Here is a 20,405-nt window from a genome sequence, read left to right on the forward strand (position 1 = left end):
TGTCATGCACTAAAAGAAAGGAACAATTTCACATTACAGCCTTTAGAAAAAGCATGCTGTGAATTCAGAAGCAAGAGAGGTAAAAGCTCACATCTGCCCAAAACCTCAAAGTAAAATCAAGCATCTCAAAACAAAAGCAGCGTTTCAAGAACGTTAAGATAAATTCCATTTAGAATTTCACCTATTTTAGTTTTTCTACTTTTTTCTTTTTTTTAATTAGTTTTACAACTGGGAAAATGATAAACTGGGTAAGAAAAAAGTAACATTGCTACTTCCCTGCAACTTAGTCCTGATGTCACCGGCTCCTCAGCCAATTCAGAATGGCAACAAAACAACACAGTTCATAAGGCACTATAAAATATACGGTACAAGAAAGGTCGTTTTTAAAACCCTACTTATTCAGTTGGCAGTCTGTGAGAACAACAAAGTCATTTCTAAATTACCAGGCAGAGGCAGCAATCCTGCTGTTACATCGTACCCCACTCTGCAGAAGGATATTTAAGCTGGGCGTTTCATTTCTCCTCCGTGCTGTGCTCAGGCATCCTACCCGCTGCCATGGGACGAGCGAGTCCCCACGGGCTGTGGCAGGCAGCTCTGCTCAGAGAAAAGCTGCAGCATCACTCTGCTTGCAGCAGCAGCAGGACTGCAGTGATGAACAGGCTGCTCTGCCAGCTTCCTTGGTACAAGGGAGCACCGCTCAGAAACAGCAGCTGAAGCCCAAGGCTGTAAGCATCCCATGACTTTCTCCTCACATTCAAAAGGTACCAGAAACATCCCAACGATAAAGAAGCAAATCTCAGGCTTGCACAAACGAAATATTAAAGCTGTTCCTTAAATTTAAAATCACTCTGCTGCGACCCCACGTGCAGATGAGATGCAGCATTAATCAAGCAGCCTCAGGCCCTTTTCTAAGCAATGAAATATCACACAGAATCATAGAACGGTTTGGGTTGGAAGGAACCTTTAATATCATGTAGTTCCCAACTTCTGCTGTAGGCAAGGACACCTCCCTCTAAACCAGGTTGCTCACAGCCCCATCCAACCTGGTCTTGAGTGCTTCCAGGCAGGGAGCATCCACAACCTCTCTGGGCAACCTGTTCCAGTGTCTCACCACCCTCACAGTAAAGAATTTCTTCCTACATATTCATTTAAAATGTGATGTAGACATGACATCATCAGCTACTTGTACTGCCAAACTGCAGTGAATTCAGCAGTTACAGTTTAGGCGATTATTGTTATTTCTGAGGTCACCAACGCTGGAATTAACAATAAAAATCAAACCGTTCTTTCAAAATTATCTTTTAACATTATCGTTCTAAAATACATTCCCTAGTCCTATTGTAAGTGAAGATGCGGTAATCAGGAAAGACAAAAGCAGTCCATTTCCATCCTATTGCTGGATTTGTACTTTATGGTCAATACAGCAACGTATACCCCAAACTAGGCCTGGCTGAACCTTTACGATGGTACGGTCTTTGTGAAACTAAGCACACATCTATTTAGCTTTCATTTTTTCAAATTAGCTTTCTATTTAGCGAACTAAATTATATTTATTTCATTGAGTAACAAACTGAGGAAGCTTCTACACTAGCACTGCAGTTTGGATCAGGAGTGCACCTTTGAAGTAAATCTCCAAGTTACCTTCACTGACCACACTTTGATTCACATCATACCACAATCTCAAGGCTCACAAACCTTCTTTCAGATGAAAGAAAAATAAGAAATGCACTCTAGAAGCAGGCGTTGCACTGAAGTTACAAATGTGAGCAAATGTGCAAGAAAATCATTTGAAATGTGTGTTGGGTGGATGCCGGCAGCTCAGCACCAATTGTTTTGTTCTACAGAGCTGACTCCTTTTTGACCACACTGACTGCTGGTGTAAACACAGACCAAGGAATAGGTTTCCACCTTATCACCTATATCGTAGCCTTATTAAACCTGTTTTCTTGGAGAAGTCAAAATTGCAAACTCTTTTTCTTTTTGGCATGGTAACTGTGGAATATTAAACTAAGTTCTTTTTCTGTTGCAGTTCCAACCAGCAATCTTCTTCCTAAATAGTAACTTCACTCAGCTGTAACGTATCCCATAATGATGACAGTTCAAAACTATGTACAAATTAGTCTCCCTTTGTACTCCAGCTGGGACCTGAGATTACACATAGGAATTAAGTTGTGCATAATATTCACAGTAGCCCCTAATCAATCATGGTCTGTATTTTACACATTTCAGTGGGACTTTACGCGACATTGCAGTGATATTCATTTTTTGTGCGTGTTTGAATATCACTTGTTTCAGTTTTCCAGATCTAGTCTTAATGCTACTTAGGTTCTAACAGGTAAATAGATAGGCATATTGGGAATCAAATGACAATGTATTTTAAGTATCACTTCTGATACAGCTGACACCAGCTGTACCCATTCTGCAGTTGTGCTAAGATGAGGAGAAAGGACCTGTCATACACATCACACCTTCCTTCAGCTCTCACCCCAATCTACAATCGTACAGCAAGGCAGAAATCACAATAATCCTGCTGTCTGTAGCTTCAATAAACCAAAGGATCCATCAAGTACACCTAGCAGAGAATCAGAGTAAAAACTCCAGAAAGCAAAGAGACATCTTGGATTTGCAGATCAGTCACTCACTTTAGTTCTTTGAGGCAGGTTCATCATGGTATCCGGTTTGAAGTCGCTCTTGTTTTTTCTGCACAGAACTGCTGTAATGATAATGATGATAACTGTAACCACAGCAATGGGAGCCAGCACCGCTGCAATGATCCACAGGTTGTTGGGTGGGTTCTTCACCACAGCTACAGAAAATTGCAAACCAACATTGGTAAGTTTCACTGCATCAATAAAAGATGCAAATTGCTTCCTAAAGCGCTTTCAACTGCCTCAATATAACAATTAGCATAAAAAAGATTGTTAGTACCTATTTACACCTTTATATTTCTTAAGTAAAAATAAAAGAATCAGCAACACTGTTCAACTCACATACATGGCAGCAAAAGCTGCCATTAGCTCCCAAGCCATGCTAGATGATGTTAGATATCATTCAAATAATCATTTACGTATTTTTTTTTTAAAGAAGTAGATTTAAATAATACATCCTCTACTTTTCAAAACACAACCAACTTATAAAAGATTGTATGTGCTGAAAGCATATGCACAGAGTTCATGCCTTAATGGCTCTACAACAGTAAATCGGCTCAGCTTTTTCCAAGACAACGAAGCTTAACACGCTGAAAGTCATTACTGACACCAGCGGGACAATAACAAAATGCTTCTCTTGTGCTCTAGGAATATTTTGTCATAGTTAAGATCACAATTAATCCATCATTTCTGAAGGAAAATTGCTAAGGACAGAAAAAGCTATTTGCAGATATATTAATAATGACACGAGGAAGAGGATACATTTCAGAAATGGAGAGGTACTTAAATGCTTTTAGATTCCATTTCCCCAGAATAAAGTCTTTTAGTATGCATGCTCAACTCGGACTCACATAAGAGAACCTCCTGCTACATAAACCCGTTACCATTACTTTTCTTCCTTGAAAAACACCAGATAATCTCCTTATGATTCTGCATTTTCCTCCAGTGAAATATTTTGTGGACTTCCACGTGCTTTCTCTATTTATTTTCCTGTGCCACTGTTGGCTGGCATGGATAGGCAATTGTGAACATATCGATGTAAAATAGCCTTTTCTATTTCCTTGGGGTCTAATGCTTTCAAATGTCATTGAGCTTATTAGCTGTCAGAGGCACACAGCGTATTTCAGGATCAGACTGAGTGCACACCATAATGCTCTGGCTCTGCAGCAGTTATGAAAGCCAGCTGAAAGCGTGTTTAAAGGCTGAGCCCCTTTTTCCTTGCATTTCTGCACCTTCTTGCAGAGCCAATGCAGTTTGCTAGGCTGAGCAGGAATAGCACCATTATGTACCCACTAGTAACAGTACGCCTACAGACTGCAAAAAGCCAGGCTGAACCCCAGGAGTAAGTAACCTTTCAAGGTTCACTTCTCAATGAGCTTGTATAATTCTAAATTAATGAGTCTGAACACGTATTTTGGGAATGAAAGGGCTGTGGGGAAGGAAGGAAAATCTGAATTTTATCAGAAAATAATGTTTAGCAGAGCTGTTCTGTGGGCAGAGAACTACTGAAGTACAATTATGATTTGTGGAGGATGCAGAAGAAACCATGACATTGTGACAAATAGGACTAACATTTCAGAGTCCTGGTTTTAAATCCTGAATTCAGTTATTGTCTTCAACGTTACCATCAATAAGTCAATCTGTTGCTTATGCAAATTCAAGAGGATTTTGGAGCAAGCTTTCATTTTGCTGTAACTCAGTCCCTCACCTATGAAACAGGAACTTTTTTTTTTGTTATTATTCATCTGTCCAGCCAGACTATGAGCTCCTTGGGGTAGTTAACTTTTCTTACTGCATTTTGGTACAGACCTTTTCAAACTGCTTTAACACAAATTATGAGTAGAAACAAAATGCAGATAAAGTATTTTCCTTGGAACACAAAGGCTGACTGTGAGCTCTGTGTCTAAAATGAGACAAACCGATTCCTTAATCAAGTATAAAGACAGTTCTACCTCCTACATTTTATGCACTCTGGTTTTGTAATCTCAGTTACCCAAGGTCATCATTTCCACTTCTGTACGTTTTCTTTACAATACTGTATGCACATTTCACTTTTATGAAAATCCATATATGAATGAGGCTGCCTTATCAAATCACAGAAGTACGAAGTTAGATCATCTGTGGCAGCTGCTACATCATTACCAAAGTATCCATACAAGTAACAAAACTCCACAGAGTCATAAAGCTGCTATACGTTCCCTACAGCTGCTATAGCAAAAACAAAGCTGCTAGACATTCTCACTGCAAACAAAATAGTTTAGATTTTTAAATACTAGGCTTTATGGAGACAGGAATGGAAATGTGCAATTTTAGTCTCATAAAAGTCAATAACAGAGGATGATCAAATCAAGGGTCAGGTACAGTATATAGTTCATTCCCTGGAAATGACAGCATACTTCAGCCTTCTAACTCAATCATATCTTTATGGATGATACATCAATTACTTGTTATAGTGGCTCCCTCTTTTCCTATCTCCATTACGTGTAATTATTTCAGTACCACTGCTTCTTCAGGCAGAGAGATGGCTGAAGTAATGGCCCCAGAAAGTCCCATTTTATCTGCTGTTTAGCCAGTTAGGAGATCAGGTATGGAGACACACTCTGTAAGTTCAATGCCACCTGGACCAACACCTCAGGTAATTGAAGAGATTCAATTAGTTTAAGGCATCTATTCATACAGTAAGTTGTCATTAAAAAGAAAAAAAAAAAAAAGAGAGATTAACAGAGAGAAACTTGAAAATGACTCTTACGATCAGCTTGAACTTGAATCACATAACCCAGTGTCAGGGCCATCCGCTGGGAGTCAACAGTACTCAAAATTTTGGCAGCTGCGGTGCCCAGCAAAGGTTTCCCATTGTACAAAGTATAGTATGTCAGTTCAGCTGGCTCCTTGGGTCCCGGAATTCGTTGGATTTTTACCATCTTTCAGAAAAACAACAAAGTGAGAGAAAGAAATAAACCCTACTTGTAACGTATCACTGCAAAGCCAGCATGAAGTTAACTGAAGGCAGTGCACGCAGATTGTCAGATCTGGTATACGCATAAGCTGAAGGCAAATATTACAGGAGGAGCAGGGTTTCCCCTCCATGCTACCATCTAGTAGGATTAGTGAGCACTAACTGCCTTCATGAAAATCCTTAAGCATAACCCTATCGCAAAGCAAAGGCATCAGTAAAAAGGAAAGGTTCAAATGCTTGGACATTGCAGTCCTCCGTAAAGAGGGAATTCTTAAAATCTGTCCTAATGTTGAAAACCACACTTCACTAACACATTGCAGCTGAAAATACCCCTCACATTTTACTGCCACATTCACTATTTTTGATCCTGGGCTAACAATAACAACTGTGCTTTCTCATTATTATTCAGGAAAACACCAGCAGAATTTTGAAATTGAACCTTTTCATTTCATGAGAGTAGAGCAAGTGCTAAACACCTCAAATGACGAGAGCAGAAAGGAATTTTGTGATGCTTCTCTATTATATAATAAACTATTATATGTCATATTTTCATGGAAAATGTTGCAGAAGTTGACATGTTCACTATGTAAAAAAAACACACTCCTTTTTCAAATTCTTTCAGTGAAAAAATACACCGAACGGTGGGAAAAAAAAAAGTAGTCGTTTGTTTTTATGTCTCTCAACAAGCAACTCTTGAAAAATAACACATGGCTAGAAGGAAAAAGCAAAAACTTGCCTTGGATTTCAGAAAAGAGTTTCCCTTTGAATCCCCCACAACTAGCGTTATTTGGCCAAATTAGTGAAAAAAACGAAATAAAAATACTTCAAATAAAAGAATGGTAAATATTGCCATATAGTCGAAAGATGATTAATAAATGACTCAGGGCTCAGGTGTCTACTTCCTAATGTGATCTGAGGACATATGATTTGATGACTAACCTTGTAGAATAACTGCCTCATATTTTTTCCAACAAAAAGGCAAAGTTCTGCCCTGAGTTATCCCAATGATAGAAGAGCTAAGAAACACCTTTTTTCCACATTTGAGAACAAAAAACAGAACTACTCATTATGTTGAATAGGAGACTTTATGCTAAAATATGTGTATTGTATCAATCTTCACAGCAGCCAAAGACAAAACATATACTAGCACCAATTAGCTAATTTTTAGAAAATGAGAGGCATGAAAACATGGCTGACTTCAGCAAAGGGAACCCACTATCAACGCCACGCGTATTGCATGGTGCTCATGAAAACAGGCAGGAGCTTTCCCCACACATTCAGACAGCATGCATCCAGACAAAGCTCTTCATGAAGCACGTTTAGGTGCAACTGATGTAGGGCTGATCACCTGCACAGTGTAGCTGCCCACAGTGGTGGCACGTTTAAAGCGTCTTCCTTGTTGATGGGACATCATGAACAGCGGGGCCAAGCGCTGCTCCATTAATCTCGCAAAGCTCTGATTGTTCAGTCCCAGTAATGCAATATCAACCCCTTGTATAACTGTGGGAATGGGGAAAAAAATCACACGTCAGCACATCTTACACAGATACGTTAAGTAACACGTGGTTTGCAAAGCTGTTTGACAGGGATGTACCAACTCGCCGAGAAGAAAAATAACTGGACACTGCTCACAAGAGTTCTGTCCTCTCGGGGATTCTCTGCTGAGGTATGATGTGCTTCTGTCTCTCTCGCTGCACTGTTCTTAGATAATGCCAATGATGCTTCAGAGAATTACATCTTACAAAAAAAAGTCATAAGCCATTCGTTTACCAAAATGGCTCAGAAAAGCACCTAATCCATAATCTGCCACGTAAAGGTCAGTGAAAACCAGTTTGGGAGCTGTCTGGCTTTATGCTTATCAAAGGAGCAGCCAGATGCTCCTGTTAGGCAAACAGCAAGGCTTTTTTCACCCAGCAGTTCTGAAATCTGAAGTCGGAGCTCTACACGATTGTTTAGAAATATTTATATTTGGGAGCATATATCTTTGAATAGACATTTCCTAAATGCTAATGAATGTAAAATAAAATGAAATACACACTAAACTTACATAGAGTTTAAATAAGTTCATAAATATGTATGATTTTTCACCGTTATTTCAAAATTCATCTGAGATCATCATGAGGAGCTTCTTTTTTTGGAAAATATTAATTCCATTGTAGTACCAACAGTATTCCACCACAGTAAGTGCACAGAGGCAAAAAATGGAGCATCAGTGGAGGAGCTGCACTCCAGAAGATGATGATCTCTGCATAAATTTATTTTTAACTTTAAAGTTATGAGTAGAGGTAACAGGCACCAAGTCACACTGGATACTGGAAGGAGATTACAGAATTTAAGGCATCTCAGGTCAGGCACCGTTTCCTTCACTCCCCCGAGTATTAAACAATTCCAGCTACAGGCACACCGATAAGGCAGCTTCTGGATCTACTGACTCAAAGATATCTGGGGAAAAAGGTCTCTCTCTCTTGCTCACTCAGCACTTCTTAAGTCAAAACATGTCTGAAGCAGAACTTGATACCAGTGAAACGATCTTTTTTTCTATAATTATAATGTTATGCACTCAAAATTTCATGTAAAAAAAAAATGTTTAAGTTCCCAGACTCAGTCAGCAGATTCTAACACGCTTCCCTTGGCTTAACAGATCACCTCCTTTTTCTTCCTGGATTACAACTGCAAGTCTCTTTTGATTTCAGATTTAAATCCAAGTCATAGGAAAAAAAAAAACGAACAAACCACAACCAACGTCATTTAATTCTGAAAATAGCTGCTCTTATAAACACTTAAACCCAAAATGGTATAAATTCCAAGGCAAATGTTGGACACGAGGAAGTTCTCTGCCCAAGATGACAAATCACAGTTGTGTCCAAGAGTAACTTAGGATACATTTGTCCAGTAGAACGCAATGTAAGTGTTCAGTGGGCAGCCACTTATTTTTATACAAAAACCACTGTACATAAAAATTCTGTAGATGTATCACAACAACTGAGTACTAAAAGTTGTTCTCCCGAACGCGTGGAAGACAAAAGGAGGTTTAAAAGTACCTGTGATCACCCAGTAGTCTCTAGTTGACTCTGAGACATCCAGGTTCGGGTATTCCAAAGCTTTAAAACAAAAGTCAAAATCATTTCACAGTATTCCAACATCACACACATTTTATGTCCCTGAACAACACAGCCAGACATCAATAAATAAGACTGATCTTTTCCATAGCTTTTCCAAAAGATAGTTACATGACTGCTCAAACAAGGAAGATCTAGAGACAAATTTCAGGATTACAGTTTCTCTTCTGTCTGAAAAAAGAACATGAAATGTGAACTGCATAGATGCTGCTGCACAACACAGAACAAATCTGCTGCTGCCAGAATATTTGCTAGTGCACTGTGGGTAAAGCCAAAGATTACCTATGACTAAAGATGATATATGATAAGCATATCTCTATGTTATGTACGTCTCTGCTGCTTTCTCTACCTGAGTAATCCTCCAGGAATGTAAGAGAACTTTCCAGGGTCATTCTGTGATTCAATCCTTACTTAAATCAATTGACAATTTAAATGAAAAATATTATTAATTAAAATACATGAGTGTCAGCTTCCGTTAACCAGAATAGAGTTCCACATGAACTACAAACACGATTAACTGAACTGTGACAATGGCTTAGAGTGGGGTACAGGCACACTGAAATCACAACACACACTGCAGCATTTAAGGTACTACAACCAGGTGTGCTTACAGCTGTGAGAAACTGATGTCTGCTATTTTGATGCTTTTGTTACGTTTTGCATCTCAAAAGCGTGCTTGGCTGTGAAGCTCAACACACTGCTAATTCTTTATGCACATCAGCTTTTTCTCAATAGATTCATGCAAGGTGGAAAGCATTATTATTTGGAACTTATTTCAGAAAATATCTCCACTTCCCACGTTGATACACTGCTAATAAGTTAGCTTGATTTTTCAACTCCACGGTGGTTTGAAATAGTAAACACTGCACAATATCTGATCATGCACAGTAACTGCTTCTGAGAAGAAGCTTCACTGTAGGTCCTGAGCTGCCCATTTCTATGGCAGACTGTGAGGAGCAGCAGAGTCCAGGGGAAGCGGCGTGCTCTGAACGTGGCATCAATATTTGTCTGATAAACTGAAACCACTGCACCGCCACTTGAATAAGCATCCAACGCTTGTCAACACAAACATTTTCACAACGCGTGCCATCAGTCTGAAGCCATAAATTCCACACACACATTAAGAACACGCATGTGCTAGGAATAAAACCAAGAACTCCAGAATGAAATATAAGCCATTACTTGTTAAAGGAGCACTTGCTTAAGACTCTGTTGGGTGAGTTCATCACATCCGAGGACTGGCAGAGACATGACAAACGTCTTCTACAGATGCTGACTATCAAGCATATGCCTGCACTGCCTTTTGCAAAAAGCACCAAGTAGTGTAAAGTCTGATTTAAATTGAAACTACATCTGTTGCTGCAGCAAAACTCATTACTGGGCATTTTCACCTAGCCGTCTGGTTGCAAATACCTGACATGGATAAGTAATGTCTTAAGATTAACGTACGCTCCTCTTTCAAACGTTTGCATGACCACCAGGGTTAGCTGTAATTTCTACCCTCTTTGCTCTGTAGAGGGATCACATACACCACATACTTGTTTGTTGGGCAAGTACCTGATGAAGAGCTGCATGAGATGATAACGGTTGGGCTCTTCGTAAAGAAGATACACTTGCCAAAAAGGTAACTTGCACCTTTCCCCAGTGCTCATTTTCCAGTAGTCTGGTTCTAGTTCTTCCCAGAATCATAAAATAAACAAGGACCTCATTAATTTTATTTGAAGCTACAAATCTATTCAGTTGAGTATTCTTATGCTAAATACATATTTGGCTAGTGCTTGCAAAATGAAAAATTACTAACTACTCTGGCAATGTTCCAGCATTATCAGTGACTTCGATAGCTACCAGAAGCTTAACCACAACTTTAGGGATATCTGAGCACAGCAGATCAAATTTAGTAAGTATCGCATGAAGACACTTAACCTAAAGCTGAGATCAGCTGAAACATGCCCTTACTTAACCAGGCACCACTGCCATGCACAAATGTACCTATTAGGTTTATTTACTCTCACTTCCAGTGAGCACTGATATATTTCAGTACGTGGATAACCTGTCACTACAGCAAGCTTAATTACACAGTCTGTATCTACACAACAGGTTAAACAGAAATCCATGTTATGCCATGTTCCATCTCTTTATTCTTTCTAGAGAAATTAGCAAAGTCAGAGATCATATATACCGTGCAGGCTGTATGATACAACTTGATTTAACTTTTTGTGCCTCTGACTCTTCATACTGGGGAAATGCAAGTGAATTATTGACACAACATCACTAACTGATAAGAAGCTCAGACACCTACCTTTTCTTTAAGAAAAGAGCTCACCCACTAAACAAATGTGGTGGCATGCTACTGAGTCATGCACTCAGACCAAGCACTGAAGGCTCAGTCTTCCACATAGCAAAGGACTACGCTGAAGATAAACTCTGTGTGTTGGACTGTGTTACCCTGAAACTGCAAACTGAGGAGGTTTTTATTTTATACACTATTTAACTTTGCCCGGAACTCAGCATAGGCCTTTTTTTTTCCTTCTATATACAACTGAGGTAGATACCGATTCCCCCCTTCCAAAAAAAAAGAACCCACAACTTCTAAGTTCCCTTAAACTTAAGTTTAAAACAACAGATATTTACCATCAAAATAACCTATAACCTGCAAGCTTCAAACTGAAGATGTTTGCAATATAAAAGCTTGGTAGTGGTTGATCCTACAGGTGTGTTCAGAAGCACGTACTTACACTCTGCAATGGTGAGAGGTGGGTAGGTTAGATAGAAACCCACCAGCTCAGCTGACAGCTGATTAAGAAGGTTGCTGGAAATTGTGCCATTTAAAGTTGTGCTGCGATTGTTGACTACATAAAACAGAGTGACAGCTTGAGAGACTTTGGAGGTGTTCAAAATCTGAAAAAGAGGTAAAGAAATAACGTACAGTCTCGTTTCAGTTCAGTAAAAAATAAAAAAAATAAAGCAGATACAGAATTACTGGAGCAGGCAGAAAGGGTGCCTGAATAATCAGCAAAAATATAAAGCTGGAAAAATACCTTATCCTTCATCTCCATTTGAATTTCAAAACAGCTATTTTTCTATAAATCTTGTATTTATAAGTTATCTTCTGATAAACAAAACTATCTCATTTCAGAGAAAAGCATAAACTTACGGCCACATTGACTGCCAAAGACATTAAGTTGAAATAAATTCCACTGAAATACAAGTACACGCCTAACAAATAACAACCCAGAAACTTTAGCAACAAGGACTGGCAAAGCGGGCAATGCTGTACCTCAACTGTTAGGTTGTTGCTGGTGTTCCAGACCTTTCTTTCAGCATCTTGAAATGCTCTCTGTAACCTTTGCTCCATCGTCTGAACAAATCTGCATGACTGTATATTATCTGTTTGACTTACAAACTGCAGCTCTGGAAAAGGAACAGTGCGTTTCTGTGAAGACCAAATATGCTTAGTTGCATAGCCTCTGTGATGCCCATCTACCACGTGGTCGGCATATAAATTAAGCAGGTAAAAACAGAGCCACAGAAGATCATTTTATGTCATTTAAGCATTGTACTGATGCATAAAACGGTAAGACCAGCACACTGCACGCATGTTTACTCAAAGCTGGGCACTAAGTGAGAGACGTACTGAAACAGAAGTTACGCTCTAAAATCTTGCAAGCCATCGGCTTTTACAAGATACAATAAATTCTAATATTGATTCTCATTCTGTTTGTGCTGGGAATATATATTTACTGTATGCATATATAAATACATAAGGATATATAAGAATTCTCTTTATAACTGAAGTTACTGTTTTACAGAGCTGAGGCAGTGATTCGGGAAAGCAGCACTCCTCCTAAACTACCAGCAGTCCTGCTGGCACCAGAGGCACTGTCACCATGTAGGTGAAATCAAAGCACAGGCCGTCTTGCTGCTTCTTGTTGTGGTGTAGCACTGGAGACCGGGGAGGAAGCAAGACAGCATAGGGAAGGACAAGCATCACCCGTCTGCACAGGACCTCTAACAAAACACACAACTGTCAACCTATGCAGGCCATCACTCACCTGTCTTCAGCTGGAAGTGGTACGCAGGAAGTGGCTTCCACGGCATTGCCAGGGCCACAATGGACTGAAGACTCAGAATGTGTTGCTTTAAGTCTGCTGTGGCATTGCTAATGCCATAGGCAATTAGTCTTTCAATTACAGCAGCCGGTATAAAAACCAGTCTCCCTCGTGTAACATAGTAACCAACTGTGATGTTACTTGACTGCTCCAGGATTTCCACCTAAAGAACACAGGGAAACAATTTTTTTTTTAATTTTAAATTTTGATTGCAAATACAACCACTGTTTGATGAGACATCTCATTCTGAGGATGGCTCACGCACAGGGCTCTTGTCTGTACAGGACCAGCACCACATCTGCCATGGGATTCACAGAACTGCTTGGGAACTTTAGTTCCAGCCTATGCAACATGTCTTCTCCTTCCAAGGAATATTGCATTGCTATGACAACTCGCGTGTCTCCAATGTAGGTCAAGGCTTCATTCACATATAGGTAAAAGGATATGCTCTCCATTTTGAGCAAAACTACGTCTTCCCCCTTCCTTGCTGAGCATACCTCATATAACAGCTTCAGGTTCAGCACAAGGTGACTAACAGGAGTGGAAATGCGTGTTTACAAAAAGGTAAACCAGCAACCTGCTCTAATACTCAGCTTCAGAATTTCATGCAGTTTAGCTGGAAAGTGACGAACATGCCTCCCTCATTTATTTGCTCTCCCCTTGCTCAGGATTTTCATCCCTGTGGAATTCAACTTGTCAGACACTCAGTTTTCAATGGGAATGGACTGTCAGCAACGACATCTTATTTACTAGCTGTGCTTTTGCAATTGATCAAGGCTGAGAACAGCAGCACTTGGCTGGCTGCTAACCAGAGTCATTCCTAAACTGCTGGAAAGGAAGAAACTCTGTTAGTTGCAGTTTTCCAGAAGACACCTAAAAGCAAGTTGCATTTCTTTTCATTTTTTTTTTAAAAAAAACGACAAAGATTTTTGAATGGTCTTCATGTTTTGAGAACCCAGAGCAGGTGTCATCTATGCCTGCTTTCCATAACAAAAGCTCAACAGTCCTCTTTAAGAGAGATTCTGTATTCAGAGCCACCATTTAAACATAGAGCTGCAGCCAAACAGAACTTTTAATCACTCTGATTTGAATTTGCATCAAAAAAAGCAATACCACAGTTAAGAAATCATCTCTCTCCGAAACCCACAACTGCCCACATGTCAGAACTCATCTGGAGATAGCGATGTATTAGGTACAAGTGAGAAAGCAGCCAGGAGAGGAGAACAGAGTGCCATCAACCAACACTGGAATACCTGACACTATCTAGCCCACTAACTTCCTTTTACTATCTACCTCTCACAAAGATACCTGCTATTCATCTTCGACTCAGCCAAATCACTCAGATGCGTAAAGCCTATAGGCAACACAAATTTGTGAATCTGTTTGTAATCACATTAGAAATGAGAAGGAATAAGATATAAGTGCCGATAGGACAAACTACGTCACCGGGTGCTACTCAGTAAAAAGAAGGCATCTAAATGGGAATAAATACGCCCAAACCTGAAGCTTATAGTAAGGTTGCAGCCACTAACACAAGAGCCTCTTAGTTACAAATGTTTATTATTTCTCTTCATGCAGCCAAGTCAGGCACGCTTACCTGAGTGCTGACATTTTGGTTGAAAGCTTGTCTCAGCGCCTGGTTAAGCCCTTTTGTCACACTCTCCTTGAAGGATTTGCTGATCATCATCCTTCTCGTGTTCAGAAACAGAACTGCAAAACGGCAAAAGCTTCATGTTAGTTTGAGGCGTTAACATGCTATCGTCCCTTTTTTCAATTCTTTTGTGTTGGGATAGTTGGTGGAGATCGCAGAAGAAGCAATCTATGATTTGCAGCAGCACCAAGACTGGAGTTTAGTCCCAAGACTGGGACTAAGAAGAGCTGGGTCTCAGCAGTGCCCCCAGGGTCACCACTCTTCTCGTGACAACAACCCACTGCTCCAAAGCACAGCCAAACCCTTGTGATTTCTTAAGCAACAAGACTTTGCAGTGCTGCCTTTCTGATTGAGATACGATGATGTCTGACTGCCTGCAGATGGATTGCTGCAGCCTTCCCAGAGAACAGGGCTGCTGCTACACAGGGAGCCTCCAGTAAAGGATGACTACTTCATTCCTTCACAGCCGGAGCTAAACAAGAAACGAGTTACTCCACTGCTACTACTGCTTGCAATTTACCATCTGAACACTTGGTTTACTAACATTTTCAATAGCTTTCTCTTTTTCTCTTATAACTTGCAGAGTTCTATAGCTACACTGACATATTTCCAGTCATATTGTATATATGCTACTTCTATCCTTAGAAGTAATTATTCCATTCGTTATGCTAGAGGTATAAATATTCAGCAGCTACTAAAACCAGTTATTTCATTGTCCCTAAGTATCACCTAGGATCATATATGCTCATAAATCCGTTTACAATTCTTCTTTGGTTGCATCTTCCAGATATGCACGTTTGCTGGTGCTGCCCTGTGCTACCATAAGGAGATCATAGGAAGGCTGGGCAAGGGTTCTCTCCAGACCTAGTTATTTTAGGGTTGTTAAAATTATAGAATAGCAATCTGTGAAAGATCACTCTGAGAGCTTTAAGATGACGTTCTTTCACGCAGAGAGCTCAAAATCCTCTTATTTTGAGTTGTACAACTTCAAATACTAGAAGTTATTTTCAAGTGAATCTTTAATGATAGAATTAGGTATTCATGTGAAAACTTAATCCAGTTTTTATAGGTAAAGAGGGCAAAAAACTGAGGTTACTATAGGATCTGCTTCAGTAATGCAGACCCCTTTACCAGGGAGAAACCAAACCACAACAACGTGGCTGCGTCTCCACCTAGGCGGCTCTGCTAGATCACTGCACCGACCTGCTGAACTTCAGCACCCAGCCTTGCTTCATTTAAAACATCCTTTGCAAAATCTGAGTGACAAAACAAGTCTGTGCCACTCCTAACAACGGCACCCTGTCTGTCCGTTTCACTAATGCAGCAGCCTAGTCCCTCAGCCCATCACCAGTCCCCCACATTCTTTGACACGAGTACATTTAGCATTCACCACCCGGTGCCCCTCACAAATAACAGAGAGCCCTTCAGCAAATTCAACAGCGCCACATACCCGTTTTAACCATAAGGTTCCAGGAGAGCCGGCAATCCAGAGGAGGAGCTGCGGTCATGTTAGCGAAAGCTGATGCTGCTGTTGTTTCTGAAGGAGCAGAAGTGTTTTCCACTCGAGTAGGGGGAAGCCTAGTTGCTTTCGCTGACGCTGTAATAGATGTCAAAGCTGCTGTAATTGTCAGTGGATATGGGGTTGATGTTTTGCTGATTTCTGAGCTTGGGAATTTCTGGCTGTCAGTGACAGTTGTTTTTATCTGCCTTGGTACGTGTGCTGTGGATGCAGGCGTGGAAGCCATGACAGTGCTACTTTTAGGAGTTATAAACATAGCTGTCATGTCCACGGGTGAGGCAGCCAGGTTGCTTGTTGCAAAAGGAAGATCTGTATGAGCTCCTACTGAACTGAGAACTGAGGTTAATTTTGTGGCAGTGTTATTTTTTGTTAGCGTCAGTACCGGAGTGTTTAAAGCCATCACAGATGGCAAAGGTGTGATTTCAGTGCCTAGCGACAAGAAGGAAGAAGCTGGCACTGGTGAAGCTGGAGATGATTTTCTTGTTAGTGGTTTTGCTTCTGAAGTTCCTACCGTAGGTTTTGCACCAGAAGACACTCCAGATAACACTGTAATGACAGAATGGGTAAAGTTGGTTGTTGAAAAAAAAGTAGAAGTTAATTGTGTTGGTAATGGATGGACAGAAGTTATGATGACTGACTGCAGAGCACTGATGGAAGGGGTATGCAAAGGCACGCCCGTAGTGGCGTTATTAGATATACTAGTGGGATCTAGACTCTGCCTCACAGCACTCGTGTCCCACTCCTCCACACTTAATATAACTGGATTTTTATCAGCCATGACCAAATAACCAGAGAACTCTAAGTGGCTATCAATGAACTCCAAATTTCCCGAACCAATATTTTCTTTTGTAACAGAACTACGTGAGAGAGCTGAGCTAAAAGGCTTGGTTACAGAAACAGGAGGCTTGGTTGGCAGCATGCGGTAGGCAGCACCAGTTTCATAGCTGGTTGAAAGGGACAAGTTGTCAGGGAGCTGAACAGCCAACGTTGGCGTCGCGTTAAAGGTTTTTGCCAGTAAAGTCATCTTTCCAGCACCAGTTGTTTGTGATTCTAGAGAGCTGTGAAAAACACCTGCATCATTAACGTGAGGCACATGTAAACGGAGCAGTGCTTCATACTGTGCACTGGTATCAATGTCTCCAGCGGTGAAGAAATCAGTCAAGTTTTCAGCTGCGTTTCCATTCTTTTTCTGCAGGCTGGCAGGAACTACAGTAGTAAGGAATACAGGATACAGGACAAGCAATGTTTCCAATGCAAACGCATCTGCAACAAATTCTGTAAAACTGTCTAGCTTTGCTCCAGGTAAACGTGAAGCATTGCGACCAGACAGTGCGTGTGCGTACTTTGCTGAAGGAGCAAAAAAACAGTGGCTGATTATTTGTTCTCATTTTCTTTTGCAGACCTCAAACTACTGAATACAGTGAATGGTTCTCAGTTGCTGACGTGGAAGTACTCAAAGGAACTTCTCTTACTGCTGCTTTTACTGAATTTTTTACCAGAGAAATGCTCGTGTCAGCTGAGGACAACGACACCGCGTTGGTCCACCCAGAAGGTGAAACTGTGAGTTTGGGAGAGTTGACTGGAACTAAATTGCTTTTGGAGACTGCACTTGAAATCCCAGAGAAACCTGAGCCGTGGCTGTCTCTCACTGTTGCCATGGAAACAAAGGATGGCAGGGTAGTCCGTGCTGGAGGCACAACAGAGACAAACTGCTCTGTATCAACGGAACGTGTAGTCTGACCCGAGGTAAAATGAGACTGAGTTAAGGTTCTTGGTGGTGCATAGACTCCACGTGGGCTTACAACAGTGGGTGCTCCCATACTTCTGTCTTACATCAACAGATGTAAGATGCAGAGTCCCAGAGATACCCGCAGCAGCAGATGTATTCGTGACAGCAAGCTCAGGATTTGTAAGTCCTGTAACAGCAGCAAGACCAGGAGTAGCCATTTGCATTTCCAAACCAGTTCCTGATAGCTTTAACTCTTTGGAGAGTTTGCTGACATGGATACCTGGAGAAACTTGGGAAAGCTGAGAGCCATAAGGCAGAACAAAATTAGGGTTAAAGTCTATGGCTATTTTTGCTATCACCCATCTTGTCAAAAACTGTCGAGTTGATCTTGTCATGGGAGAGCCATCAGAATATGGGACGGTATGCGAAGAAGCAGTAGGCAACACCATGCCATTTGCTTCATGAGCTCCATTAGTGAGGTCTTCTGGCAAAGCCTGGTTCAGAAACACCACTGAGTGCGGCGAGAAAACGGTCAAAGGGATTTGCAGAATACCCCTGTTGGCTGTTGCTGTGCTTGGACTGTTTACTTGTGCTATCTTAGCAGAGGTCTCATTTGTCTCAGTTAGCAAAGGAGACATTGTGCTTGTTGAAGAGGAGTGTGTTGCATTTCTAAAAAGAAAATCTGTTTCGCTTCTAAATGCTGGTACTGGCAGCACTGCATTGTGAGCATGCTTCGGATCTGCAATAAATGATTTTGGCAACAAAAGGAAAGATATGCTCTCTGTTGAGCTGGAGACCTCAGCTAAGCTCTTGGAAACTGATGACATGAAAGGTGATGTGGTAGAGCCTGTAGTGCAATTAGTTAGTGCTGTGGAAGACTGATGATGATTTATCTGAGGAATTTTATGTGGAGTACCCACAAGATGGAAGAATAATGCTGGAACCTCTGCTTTATTCTGACTAACTGGTGGATAGAGAGGAATAATATCATTCTTTCTGCCAATCAACAGTGGCTTAAATGGCTGACTGTCGGGTTTCACTCCAGTAGAAGCTACATGATGCATACTTACATTCAGAAACCATAACACGCTTCTGTAAGTTACTGGCATAGAAAACTCATGCCATATTTTTGACACAGGAGTATTAGAGTATTCTAGTTAAAAAAAAAAAAAAGAGGTCCTTCCTGAAGCAAACTCTTTTCCCACTAGATTTGTGAAATGCACCGTTGATCGAGGGAGACTGAAAGACACGGTGCCCATCAAAAACTCAGGACCCTTTCTTTGATTCACCATACTGGAATTTACATCACTGACCACACTTAAAGGACTATTTCTGCTTTCACTAACCTGAGAGCTGGTCGAATCTGTGCTGAAGGAACTTTCAGGCTCTGCAGACAGAGGAACGCTGAAGGCCAGTACAGCTGATTTAGAAAAGTTAATGGTATGAGGTGACTGTATTGCCAATGAAGAAAATAATGGAGATGGAACAGCAGCAAGCATGTCTGGTCCTGATGCGCTTTCTTTTGAAATGGAAGGTGTTTCTAATGGTGTTAGCTGAAATGGCACAGCTGTACTGAAGTGTGTCACTGATGGTATAGTGGATAATGTGGCAAACATACCGAGTTGAGGCAAACCTGATTCCCCAGCTGTTTCATCTGCATCTTGAGATGACAACCTCAGGGGTGACTCAGCAGAAACTTCAGCAGGTTCTTGGGATGCACTACTTCCACTGCCTTGATAAAGGGTGGGAGACAGGTTTGTTTGATCCAAAGTTCTTGTATGTGTGCCAGTCAGTGTTGTTTTTATCATCTGAAGCAAGTTTGCATTCTCCAAAGTCTGTCCCATAGAAATATCAGCTACTGAGGAAGTCTTAGTTTCTTTGGAAGGCCGTGTTGGTGATAGTATAGTTCTCCAGTTAGGAAAAGATTCTGTAGAAGGAGCAAAGTTGACAAGCTGTTGCCTGATACCTGTAAAATAACGAATAAAATGGATATGCAGTTCTGCAAAAGGACTAAGTTGTTGTTCCCTGGTTGCAAGAAAGAACAGTACAAAACGCATTACATTTAGTAAGTGCACTGATTTTTGCTTTCAGAGAACAAATAACTGAAGAATGATAAAAAGAGTCAAAGTTTCAAAGTGACAGACTATAAACCCTTTGAGTTGTTTCATCTGACAGAAAATTAAGACAAGCCTTCCGTAGTACTAGACTAGCACTATTTCAAAATACTGCTTTTAACAGTATTTTAGTTCAACAAACTAAAGGAAACCTCCTGAAGTCTGGGAGATTTTTTGCGTTTAGTATCAGCCACCCTGTGTCAAAACATTATGTGAGAAGATGGGCTTAGAAGCACAGCGGAAAGAAAAAGGATTTTGACAATCAAGCTTCACTGACTTAGCACGTCATCCAATGTGGGAATAGAGTCAGCATTGGCTGGGTTCCTGTAGGATGCATCTGGAGGTGCTCATCTTGCCAGTTCTAATAATGCATGTAATTATAGATGCAAAAGGAAGAAAATAGAACACAGATGAACACGAGGAAAGGGGGGTAAGATCCAGAACAAAATTAGGAAATTAAATTCCTTTTTTTAATATGTACAGATGTACAACACATCATTTCAAACATCAGTTTGTTCTACATTCGACTCCATAACATTCCTAGTCTTTGTTTTCTCAAA

The 20,405-nt window shown here is 40.7% G+C and overlaps 1 protein-coding gene across 6 annotated transcripts in view; it reads right to left on the reverse strand.

Moving 5' to 3' along the window:
- The window catches only part of KIAA1549L (KIAA1549 like), a 67,637-nt gene extending 47,834 nt beyond the window's left edge, over positions 1 to 19,803 (reverse strand). For 4 of the 6 annotated variants that reach the window (XM_031553381.1, XM_031553380.1, XM_031553382.1 and 1 more), the window contains exons 1-10: positions 19,350 to 19,803; positions 15,934 to 16,548; positions 14,430 to 14,542; positions 12,776 to 12,995; positions 12,001 to 12,134; positions 11,459 to 11,621; positions 8,646 to 8,705; positions 6,953 to 7,104; positions 5,398 to 5,569; positions 2,643 to 2,806 (exon numbers count right to left, since the gene is read on the reverse strand). In XM_031553381.1, coding sequence (XP_031409241.1) covers positions 2,643 to 2,806; positions 5,398 to 5,569; positions 6,953 to 7,104; positions 8,646 to 8,705; positions 11,459 to 11,621; positions 12,001 to 12,134; positions 12,776 to 12,995; positions 14,430 to 14,542; positions 15,934 to 16,548; positions 19,350 to 19,788 — 2,232 coding nt within the window. In that variant the 5' untranslated portion in view covers positions 19,789 to 19,803. Of the gene's footprint in view, positions 1 to 2,642; positions 2,807 to 5,397; positions 5,570 to 6,952; positions 7,105 to 8,645; positions 8,706 to 11,458; positions 11,622 to 12,000; positions 12,135 to 12,775; positions 12,996 to 14,429; positions 14,543 to 15,933; positions 16,549 to 19,077 lie in introns of all 6 variants that reach the window. The other 2 variants (XM_031553383.1, XM_019615198.1) reach the window with 2 other exon arrangements.
- Between the last annotated feature and the right edge of the window lie 602 nt (positions 19,804 to 20,405).

This window comes from Meleagris gallopavo, chromosome 5 (assembly GCF_000146605.3).
Source record: "Meleagris gallopavo isolate NT-WF06-2002-E0010 breed Aviagen turkey brand Nicholas breeding stock chromosome 5, Turkey_5.1, whole genome shotgun sequence".
Classification (NCBI taxonomy): domain Eukaryota; kingdom Metazoa; phylum Chordata; class Aves; order Galliformes; family Phasianidae; genus Meleagris; species Meleagris gallopavo.